This window comes from Perna viridis, chromosome 5, assembly GCF_037379345.1.
Source record: "Perna viridis isolate PV_CMFRI_1.1 ecotype Kerala chromosome 5, ASM3737934v1, whole genome shotgun sequence".
NCBI lineage: Eukaryota > Metazoa > Mollusca > Bivalvia > Mytilida > Mytilidae > Perna > Perna viridis.
Window position 1 is genome coordinate 13,153,737 of NC_142449.1, and position 11,670 is coordinate 13,165,406.

Genomic DNA, 11,670 nt, shown 5'->3' on the forward strand with positions numbered 1-11,670 from the left:
CACTGTGTATATCATTAAAAGAACAATGAAGTTTGAAGGAAAACAAAATTAAATTTTGTTTTCATGCTTACTAGACGCTTGGTAGCAGATATCTATATTGTTAAGAAGCGTTAAGGCATTTTATCGTTTTCCGTATTTTAATCTATCTGTAGACGTTGTTGGGTGGTGACAGATTTCCATAATAATAATAATAATAATAATAATGAACTTCCTTTGCACTGGTAAATTTGTAGAGTTTTTAATATTCACCAAACCGAATTATTTGGCATATGTTACCAATTATATTTTCAGATGATATTGTCCAACGAAAACATCAACTGATTTTACGGTTAAAGTCCTGTGAAATTATACATATAAAAAGCTCCACGCTACATTCGCATTACAGAAACAGTTGTATTACAAACCAGGTAAATTTACTTATTGTTACTTTAATATAGAAAGTACCAACGATTTTTGCAGAAATGTTTTCGAGATTGTACAATTTAATTTGTATTACTGTCAACTTTCAATCCCGAAATACTATTTTTTACTATTTTGGCGGTGAATAGAAAATTGCGAATAATATTATTTGCAAATTTGATATTTAATACCATATATAACGCTGATCATTTTATTAAAGCGCGAAAATTGCTTTCCGCGAATTTGTTCACTTTACAGGATCCGTGAAAAAAATTTAAACAACTACAGCGCTTCGATTTTCGTTTTAGATGTAAGTTTATGTGAGGGTGATATTGAAATTCAACGTGTTCTATGAGTTATACAATAACTACTTTGTAGTAGTTAAACTTTTTTGAAGTTTACTCATATGTATGTCTACAGCGAATTAATTTGTTTCCTTGATGATCAATTTTATTCTATTTCATTGTACACTGTTTATATTTAAATATATTTAAAACACTCAAAAGTGTATACATACTTGCATTGATGTTTCTGGTCTTTGTCCCTGGATTACATTCTTTTGATTACCACTATAACCTTGGTTCCCTTGATTACTCTTTTAAATATTGTTCTGTTCATTTTTGTTTATTTTGTTGTTTTGATGTCATGGTTTGAAACATTGATATGTCAGAATATGTGTTGACGGCTAAAGTTATGTCAGCCATTCTTTTCACCATTTTTCATTTATAAGCGTACGTTAGGACAGACAAACAATAGCAGATAGTGCCGGCTTTTCATGAGTTTTGTAAAGAACAGGCACTTTTCGTATATAAACGTGTTGGTCACCTGAATGATTCTCCTTTTCTCACATTTCAAAAGATGCTTACGGAAACTCTTATTTTTTGGCGTTAATTTACACAATTATAAGATGTAAAATCGACGTTCCCAAAGACAAGAAAATGAAATTTGCTTTGATGAGTTCATGGCTAATTTCCTGAATATCTAGTGCTTTATGTTACCAAACGGCCTTCTATGCATAAACAATTAAACGATCTAAATTTCAACAACTTGCAAAGTAAATAAGGACCACTTGTAATCACGGGAACCAAGGTTATAGCGGTAATCAAAAGAATGCAACCCAGGGACATAGACCAGACATGGAAAACATACACAACAAAGAACATAAAGTAACTAAAATCTTACTCACCAAGTAACAAAACCGGTCGGGTAAGCGTCCTCTACTCTTCTAGAAACACCCACCGAGTTGCTAACAAAAGTCAAGTCCGGGGTAGACAAACGAGGAAAGGAAAACTGTGACCCGTTGAATAAATCAGTTTTCATGGTGCAGATGGATACACCATAACAATCCACGAGTTCATGATGACGACCATAAAACTTCTGTAGTGATGACTTCAATCTTGTAGCAACATAACTCTGTTCCAGAAGCCTATTTGTTAGAGTTCTAGCGCGATACAAAAAGTCTGCGTAGTTTTGGCAAGCTCTGGCATAACGTATGAGTTGTGATATGAACACTCCATACGCAGGTGCTGAAGGGATGTTGCCACAGATGAAAGGAAAGTTGGCAATTCTGAATGAAAAGTCATCACGTTTGTCGTAAAGTTTGGTCAATAGTTTTCCTTTATCATAGATTTCTAAGTGTAGGTCAACTTATGAGGCTGACCTCACAGTGTCTGTAGTATCCTTTATCTCAAGTTGTTTGGGGTAGATGCGATGTATCAAATCCCCGAAATTAGGATTATTTAAGGATAATACATCATCTATGTAGCCGAAACTGAGAAGGATATTTTTGAGACAAGAATTTTTATTTAAAATAAAACAATCTCTATCTCTAATAAGTTTTCATTAATTTACTTTCATTAGGGAAACATTGTTTAGCATTTAAAGGTTACCATTGACCTTTTAAGAGAAAGATAGTTTGTCTTTTTATTTTGTAGAAATGTAGTATTCGCCTTAATTTTTTGTGAACCTTGGCAACAGTTTGTTTTAATTTATACTTTGTTATTTTATAAGAATCGGTTAATACTACCCGATTCCAATCCATGGCCATGAGCCACACACACCCTGGGTGATTCCCCTTTTTTCGGAATTCTATAACTTTTTTATAACATATAAAACAAAAATTGACCTGTTTGCAATTGGCAATTAAATAAGTATGAAGAAGTGAAATGCAAAGTATACAACTGTAGTGAATACATTATAAAGGTAGACATGTTTTAGCAGCTTAAAATCATAGTCATAGTCCCATTAATTCTTTTGGGGTCAATGTTCCGATGGGGCGCATTGACTAATAAAAGTTTGTTTGTTGGGGTTTAACGTCCGAGCAGCAATATTTCAGCTATATTCAGACAATGAACATGAAATGGATGATAAAATGAACATGAAATGAAGAAAAGAAAGGATGGGTCACAAGGATAATAGAGTCGACAAATTTTGATTGCCACTGTAAAAAGGGGGGATGGGTAAGGTCGGGCAATTTAGCCTCCTGTGGCGGAGCCCTACGGTTCCTACTCCTATCGAATACCACAGCAGGGTTCTTTAACGTGCTAGGAACGTGGCATCTTTCCCAACACGGTGCACCACTATGGTTTGCGGTCAGGTTTTCCGTATTATAGCCTGACAACCCCAGCATGTAACACGCCAGGGGTACCCCATTCCACCACCTGGGGCACACATCCCAGTTGCACTGTGGGCAGAGCGCCTAGCCCCCGGCTAGGTTTCTGAGCAGTATTTAGTCGCCTTATACGACGAGCTTAGCGCTGCTGCAGGCCTATTCTTTTAACACCCGGACCTGCACGGGGCGACTAATAAAAGAGCCTTTTCACCGTTTGTTCAATTTAAACTTTTTGTCATTTCGACGTTCGGAAGTTTGACACTCGTCTAATTTATTTTTAATGTATAAAAACGGTGTATCTGCCATTCCTGTCGATTTCAGTAATGATTATGATGAGAAAACTTATAGCAAATATTTATGATACTTTTCTCTGATCATTTAAAACTTTTATAGAAATAATTGTAAAGAACTGGGTATCAAAGTGACCAGTGAACCCTAAATAAATGGGAAAATTAATTCGACCATGATTTGTTTGCGTTTGGATCGCCATATGTCACATCGTGACATCATTATAATTTTACTTACCCTTAGAGCAAATAACTATCCTTTTTAGGAAATATTGATCCGTTTTTAAGTATTAAGTCATTTTACACATGTGTGCCAAGAACTTTGACCAATGACAATAGATATAATGATGTGTAACCATAATATTTTCCTTTTCAGGTCAATGACAATGCAGTTTGTTTACCTGGCTGTGGTTTGTCTGCTATTCACATCATCGCACGCCATGGGTCCATCATTATTCTCCATAAACAAAGGAATCGAAGATCCAGTAACGCCTCCTGTAGAACCTGTTGGTCCTACATTACGTAAGTATAGTGCCTCCTGTAGAACCTGATGGTCATGTATCACGTAAGTATAGTGCCTCCTGTAGAACCTCATGGATCTGTATTACGTAAGTATTCTCATAATGTATGAGAGTAATCAAAGGAACAAAGATTCGAGCAGAAATGGTAGAAATATACATATATTCAAGAGATAAAGACTAGATATGGAAAACAGACACACACAACAAAAAATCATGACATAATAAAAAAATCTTAGTTGCAGATGACTAAATGCATAAACGTTTATTTTCATGGGTGATAATGTTTGCGCTCACTTAGTGTATGGTAACAACAATGCGAAAATATTTATAACTAAAAAAGGGCTTACCGAGTAATTTAATTTCCTTTGGAAGCGTAGGACGTACAATTTGAAATATGAGATGAAAAAAGATAATAACAGAAATCGTCTGTAAATTGTCCACTACAGTATTTACTATGTCACAATAATCAGTTATCCAAGTTCATAAATAAAAAAACGGAAAATGAAGAAGAAACGAAACGAGACAAAGCAGCAGAAGATTTTAATACAAAATCGTACAGAAACGACAAATAAACAAAAAAATAAAAAAAAAATAAAAAAAAAATAAATACAGAAATAGATTAATGTATAAATAAAGAAATAAAAATAATTGAAACGCTAGAAAAACATTGAAACAAAACAGAATATGATGTTAATGTGAAAGGGTTCCATCATCAAACATTAATAATGAAAGATGATGACTGATTGCGATTTAAAAATGTTTATAAATGTTTCATGTGAATCTGTTTTTGGTGGTTGCAATTATAATTACAGGCTGCTTTCGGTACGTCTTTAGAACCGCCAGGAAATGGCATCAAACTTTTAATTCAAATTATCTTATTCTTGAATCCTCATCATCTTTGCAGAAGGCTTCGTTTTCCAGGTTTTTTGCTGCAGGGGTATCTTAAATTTAATGCAAAAGGTAATGTACATTTTCAGCCGACCATAAAGTTTAATGACATTCAAGTGAATTTGAAGTAACCCTGTTGACATCTATTACTTTTTGTCTGGTTCTCATGATTGTATTTGAGAAATCAGTTGAAGAAAGTGGTCATACTTATTTTGATATTTATACATTGTTATTTAATATTTATACATTGTAATTTAATTTGTAATTCTACATTTAACTCTTGTGTTCAGCTCCATGCGATGCGATAGACTGGACAACTTGTACAAAAACAGTATGCGAGTGGACAAAGGACCAATCAGGTGCACCCACTATTACCAACATTAGACACGAGGATATAGGTGAGTGTTTGCCTCTCAAAGCAACGTTTGTAGTATCTAATTGTACCAATACTGTTGTCAGTACAGTCAATAAATATTTCGAGTACTGATTTGAAATAAAAACATATTTTCTTCTTAATTACAGTCATCAGATCGTCGTTAAAGGTCTTAATCATATTGGTTTTGTTTCATTAAAATTTCAATTTTCACAAACACATTTGTTTACATTTAGCAATAAAATATTTGAATTTCAAGTCTATTGCTGCCCATTGCTCCATTCTGCTAGATTGGAGAGTTATGAATGTAAAGCTAATGAAATAATTGTTTTATAAATTGTAGGGTGTATGTATAAAGGTAGATGCTATGAAAAGGAAAGCACAAAAATGATTGATATGTATTTGAAAATATGCTCATGTACTAGCAACAACTGCGAATGGCAGATCGAAAGGTACAATCAGTATACACTTAGATAAGTTATTCAACATGAACATAGTGACATATCAGGCTATCAAATAAATACGTTTTCAGTTAAAAGTTCAGGAAAAAAGTATTTTTAGTCGAACTATTTAATCAGGGTCTGAAAGGAAATATAGGCTTATACATGTGAAAAATACAAATAAATTCTGATTGATAAAAAAGTGGAAAAGTTACACTGTATAATGAGCCTGTTATTGAAGAGCGGTAGAAACTCCTATATGATGTACATATATGTAGTTGTTCAGGAGCAAGTTTTGTAAGAAAGGTTCTGCCAACGTATCTTGGATAATGTGCACAATTAAGAAGTGATTATTTGAACTTTGAACACAGATGCACAAAATGTGTTGTAGGAAGTCTCACGCTATTCAACAACAAAGTATTATAAACAAAGTCAAATGTTATTTAAGTACCCATGCTCCGTCACCCATAGACATAAAATAATTTGTATCAACACTAATTGTATATCTAAAGTTCATTATAGATATACAGAGTATTGGATCATTTTCTTGCACATATACTGATCAGGATTTCAATGTAAATATAAATGGTTAATTTGTGTGAAAGAGTTTCGTGAACCCTCTTACACATATATCGTCTTATAAATATAAATATATAAGATTTCAGAAGAACTCTAGAAAAAAGTGGCAAAGTGTCTTAAGAAAACCCAGCTGAAATACCTTCGACCCCCGACACACCTTGTCAAGATCTGTCAGGACTTAGAACAAGCTCTGTCATCATCTGTCATGGGTCGTGACACTCTCCCATCAAGCACTGTTCTAGGTAGAACTGTTCTGTCTTACGTCATTCTGAATAGCATAACCTAGCCAATTATAGAAGTTACATAAACTTCTAAAGTTCGTGGATAAGAATAGAGGCATAGTACCCGAATGATTTGAGACCCTTATGCAATTTAAAAGGACTTTCACTCAAAAATTACTCAAAAATTACTTTATATATCTAAACTTTGTGAAAATTGCCAAACATCTTAAAGTTATCGGTTACCCTTTTTGCACTTAGAACGGAAACATAGAGTGACTTGAAATTAAATAAGTTAAATTTAATTAAAAGTCTATGACAGAATGTTACAATAATAATGATAATGATAATTATAATTTTTTTAACGAGGAGTGACTGAACGATTAGCGACGGATGTTGGAAATGAACCACGATTGATTGATTTTTGGATGGTGATCATGATTAATTTTATGTATCTTTAAATTATTCAATGCAAATTTTGAGACCAAGATTTTTTTCAAATCGGATATTCTAATTTACATTACGTCACGCAGTTTCCATTATTAATTTGGGACTTCTTGATCTAAATTATCGTCACGCAGAGTAGATATATCTAGTATCAGGGATTGTCAAGGGGTATGACAGTTAAGATGAGCTTTTCGTATTTTTTTATCATGACCAAGGACAGTTTCTGTCAGGTTCGGTCAGAGAATATGCCAAAATGTATCCTGACCCAGAATAACCTCTGTTAGTCCCTGTCAAGATCTGGTCTCTTTGCTGTCGTAGAACCGTTTTCAGTCCGAGTTGCTCATTTACTTTTGTTACTTTGTATGTATGATTTTAGTTATTTTATGTTCTTTGTTGTGTTTGACTGTTTCCATGTCTGGTCTTTGTCCCTGGATTACATTCTTTTGATTAGCGCTATAACCTTGGTCCCCTTGATTACTCGTCCAGATAGATTCTGACAGAATTTAAAAGAGGTTTGAAGTGACGCATTACGTCAATACTTAAATAAAAATGATGTTCAAGTAATAAACTTCTATAGTGAATATATGCAGGAAAATAAAAGATTGATTGATTGATTGTTGGGGTTTAACGCCCGGGCAGCAATATTTAAGCTATATTCAGGCAATGAACATGAAATGGATGATAAAATGAACATGAATGATGATGAAATGAAAAGAGGGATGGGTAACAAGGATAATAGGGTCGACAAATTTTGATTGCAGAAAACGAAGGGATGGGTATGGTCGGGCAATTTAGCCTCCTGTGGCGGAATGCAAAGGTTCCTACTCCTATCGAATATCATAGCAGGGTTCTTTAACGTGCGAGGAACGTGACATCTTTCCAAAAACGGTGCACCTCTATGGTTTGCGGTCATGTTTTTCGTATTATAGCCTGACAACCCCAGCATATAACACGCCAGGGGTACCCCATTCCACTACCTTGGGCACACATCCCAGTTGCTGTGTGGGCAGGGCGCCTAGCCCCCGGTTGGGTTCCTGAGCACTATTTAGTCGCCTTCTACAACAAGTTTAGCGCTGATGCGGATCTATCTTGTTGACACCCGGAGCCGCACGGGGCGAAAATAAAAGAAACAAATGTTCCTGTCCTAAAATTTGTACATACATTTTGGACTACACGGATGATATGTTAGAAAACCATGATAACTCAGAATTCAAATTACAAAATAATTTCTAAGCTGACAACAAAGAATATTCAATTATCCGACACCATATAATTAATAAGGAGGGGGTTTTGTAGGTGTAACTTTGCACTAATATAATACTTAAAAATGTACGGATTCAGCATTCTTAATGATATGATCAAATTCATCAGTCCCTATATTTGAACACTTCGATATTGAACCGGAATTTTAAACCGATCATAAAAAAAATATACACGGCAGATAATAACTAAGTTATTGATCTTTTAGATTAACAATTATATTTGGCGATTTTAATTTAACGCCGGTAGACGCATTCATATACATCGAAACATATTTTGTGCTTCACCTTAAAATAATAAACGGTTTAAATTGATAAAACAAAACCGTTGAAATGGGTTTTGTTGCATGTGTCAGAACAGATGCATAAAACCAGCAAGACTTAAAAACATGCAAGATTATTTTTTCTATATTACTGAGAAAAAAAAACAAAAAACAAACAAAAAAGTTTTCCTTCATACAAATCGTTCTTTTTGCCACCCCTGCAGGTATTGAATTTTGTTTTATTCTTTTGGAATGATAATAAGTTTATTTTTCCAAACAGACCCCCAGCCCATAATATCTATTTCAATTTACAAAACGACTGCAACTACAATTATTATAATCTTTTTATTGCTGATCGGGCATCAAACCCCCAATAATCAATCAATCATATAATCTTTTTACCAATAAAATATGTACATAATGTTTCATTAATGGAACAGGGCTACACACCACCGTTGTTATTAGTTATTTCCTCTGTGGTTTCTATTTCATTCATGTATCTTAATGTATTATTCATATTCTAATGTGATTCAAACTGTAATTAAGAAATCATGGGGAATATTTAGCCGCATGTTTATTCTTCACATGTTAGCATACATGTAGTGATTTAACTTCGATTTTGAAGCAAACAGAACTTGTGGAATCCAATATTGCTTGTCAATATTCACCATGCGTCAGTGCCAATAGATTAGTATCGGCATGCTATCTTTTTCAGTACAACAGTGTACATCCACTAAAAAGATTGTTCTATGACATGTATGTATCAAGGTTCTTTATAGAAAAAATCTTTAATATCATTTTAAAAATGTTTTACCACATGAAGTTTGATGCAATTCCTGCTGATTAAATTCTAAAAAACAAAATAAAGATATGTATACTCTGAAAGTGGTCAAAACCATCCAACTATACACCATACAAAAGAAAGCACATACAATATGCACTGCTACAACATCAAGTGCTTCGGAACGATATATCTCTCCAGCTTTGCCAGCGGGACCTTTGGCATTGGAATTGAGCGTCAAGCTTGGTGTGTTGACAATCCGTATGGGTGCGAAATCTTGTCTTGTCTTAACATGCATTAATCAAATTGTGAACATGGCCATTAAATCTCATTGCCGTGATGATATCATTAAGTCTGAACACATCCTTGTCTTATAAACCCATCTTTTTATTGTATCTTTGCTTAAATCCGTGTGTAAATCACATGCGCGATAATAAACTATGAAATAAACACTACATACACTGTATACTACCACTACTGGAAAGTAAAAATTCTCACACATTTAATAAAATATTAATTTCAATTGTCTGTTATATGAATAAAAATGCATTTGATCAATTAATTTAAATTCTGGCATTTCACATTGCTGACACAATGACAAAGTAAAAGGGATTTTGCTGATTGCAGCGTGACGTGTTATAAACTAACCATTGTAGGTACTTTCAATCTTCTTTTGTTAATTAAGATTGACCTTCAAAATATCATTTTGTTTTCATTTTAAATAATTACATGTGTATTGGGCTTATTATGGACACTTCAAATTCTCTGCGAGGCATACCACTTTCAGGTCATTAATTTTCTTTCTGGTAAGTATTCACCCGCTAACTTGCGTATGCATGTTGTGGTAGAGCTCTCTACACTCGCTGTTGCTTGACTGCAGCTTGAGCTGTGCTCGCTATCAGTTGTCGTTTTACTTCGCTAGAATGGACCAAATATAAGTTATTATTAAAAGTGGGAATATTATGAGTAAATGCATTTTATATGTAGCAGAATCTTACATCGAAGGATTGATCTAGTCTATTGTTTTCAATATTATGCCCTAAAAATTTCCTGCGATAGAATAGAGAAATATATTGGCCAAGAGAGAGAGAGAGATCCCCGGTTTATTTCTATTTGTTTTCCAATGGTCTGATGGAGCTCCGAACTCGACAATAATATTGTCGACAATATTGTCGACCAGAATGTCCAACAGTTCAACAGCATATGTGTACATTTTGTTTGAATCGGTACGTTTTGTCACAAAGCCTTTTCTCTAATTAAAACAAGCATCTCGTCTCTTCCTCTATCCAGATATTTGTGAAATATTTGATTACAAAGAACAAATATTCATGTAAATGAACATTTGTAACAAAAATACCGATTAAGTAAGATAAACATTTCCAGAGTGTTCCGATTCTTCAATTCTTCCATTCAATACAAAGTTATTGTCAATTTCATCGTGTTAAATCAGACGGCGTTTCATGGGAATCGTTTTTATCGCTCGTTCTGTACAAATCACGCCCAGTTTCCCTTGATAAACATAAGACAGTTTTTGACGGAAGTGATCCAACTATATCATAGTCCTGTCAAATTATGCAAATCTATCTATAAAAGATATTGAGCTTGAAATGCTTTACCTAAAGACACTCAAACGGATAAAACAAGGAACACATTGTCATATTTCATTTATTATTTCAAACGTATAAATTTGTTTATAATCATGATTTTATGAATATAATATGTACATATCTCATCGCTACAGCATCAACAGCATTATACAGTATTAGTTCTACTGATAAAACTAGTTATTTCATTTATGACTCTTTTACATTCATGCGTTAATGTGTCATTCATTAGTCATATTCTTATGTGATTCTAGTTTATATTTAATTAGATCAGTAAATTATTGAGAAAATATTGTAACAAGCTTATTATCCACTGACGAGGGGTGAGATAAATGTAGTAAGATGACTTCCAGACTGAAGTTAAAAATGTGGTGTTCAAAATGGCATGTATATATTCATCATGTATAAGCCTCTTCGTGGTTAAAATTTTCGTCCTTAGTACAACAGCAGATACCTGCAATAAAGAATAAACAAGGAAATGTTTGTGTCAAGGTACTTATCATGTTTCCTAGTTTCCTGATATATATTTTTGTTTTGTAGAAAGAAGACATGCAAATGTAGGAATAATAAACATTAAACCCTTCAATCAACATAATTATCAGTTGCAAATATAGACACATATTTACCCTTGAAGTTGCCAGTTTCAGCGGCTTTGTTATAATAAAGCATCTTTTTTTTCTTTATACAATATATTGACAAAACAAAATACCAAACAATCCAAAAAGGACAATTCAAGGACTGAAATATAACATGCATGTGAAATATGGTAGTAGTGCCAAGGCACATTAACATTGCAGACAGCAGAACAAAACGAATCTTCAAGTGAGTATTAAACTGAAAATAAGAAAAAACAAGCACAAAAACAAAACAATAAAAAAGCGAGACATCACACAAAACAAAAATCACTTCTAATAAAAACTACAAAATTACCTGACAAAAAGTGACCCAATAAGATAAGCATGCCGTGCTAAGCCAGCGGTTGCTTTGACATTGCAAGTAA

General features: G+C 33.7%; 1 protein-coding gene across 2 annotated transcripts; it reads left to right on the forward strand.

Annotated features, from left to right (window-relative positions):
• The first annotated feature begins 286 nt into the window (after positions 1-286).
• Positions 287-11,348, forward strand: LOC148616097 (uncharacterized). 2 transcript variants are annotated; one of them, XM_088582796.1, is made up of 5 exons: positions 287-407; positions 3,674-3,819; positions 4,997-5,104; positions 5,423-5,531; positions 11,211-11,348. In XM_088582796.1, the coding sequence occupies exons 2-5, from the start codon at positions 3,678-3,680 to the stop codon at positions 11,245-11,247; spliced, it is 396 nt and encodes a 131-aa protein (XP_088438922.1). In that variant the 5' UTR covers positions 287-407; positions 3,674-3,677; the 3' UTR covers positions 11,248-11,348. The 2 variants fall into 2 exon arrangements, with proteins under 2 accessions (XP_088438922.1, XP_088438923.1); XM_088582797.1 differs by lacking the exon at positions 11,211-11,348 and adding an exon at positions 9,001-9,041.
• The last annotated feature ends 322 nt before the right edge of the window (positions 11,349-11,670 follow it).

Coding starts and splice junctions, on each gene's coding strand:
- LOC148616097 (XM_088582796.1), top strand. CDS start 3,678: ATGACAATGCAGTTTGTTTACCTGGCTGTGGTTTGTCTGCTATTCACA. Junction 5,105..5,422: donor CATTAGACACGAGGATATAG/GTGAGTGTTTGC, acceptor TATAAATTGTAG/GGTGTATGTATAAAGGTAGA. Junction 5,532..11,210: donor TGCGAATGGCAGATCGAAAG/GTACAATCAGTA, acceptor TTTGTTTTGTAG/AAAGAAGACATGCAAATGTA.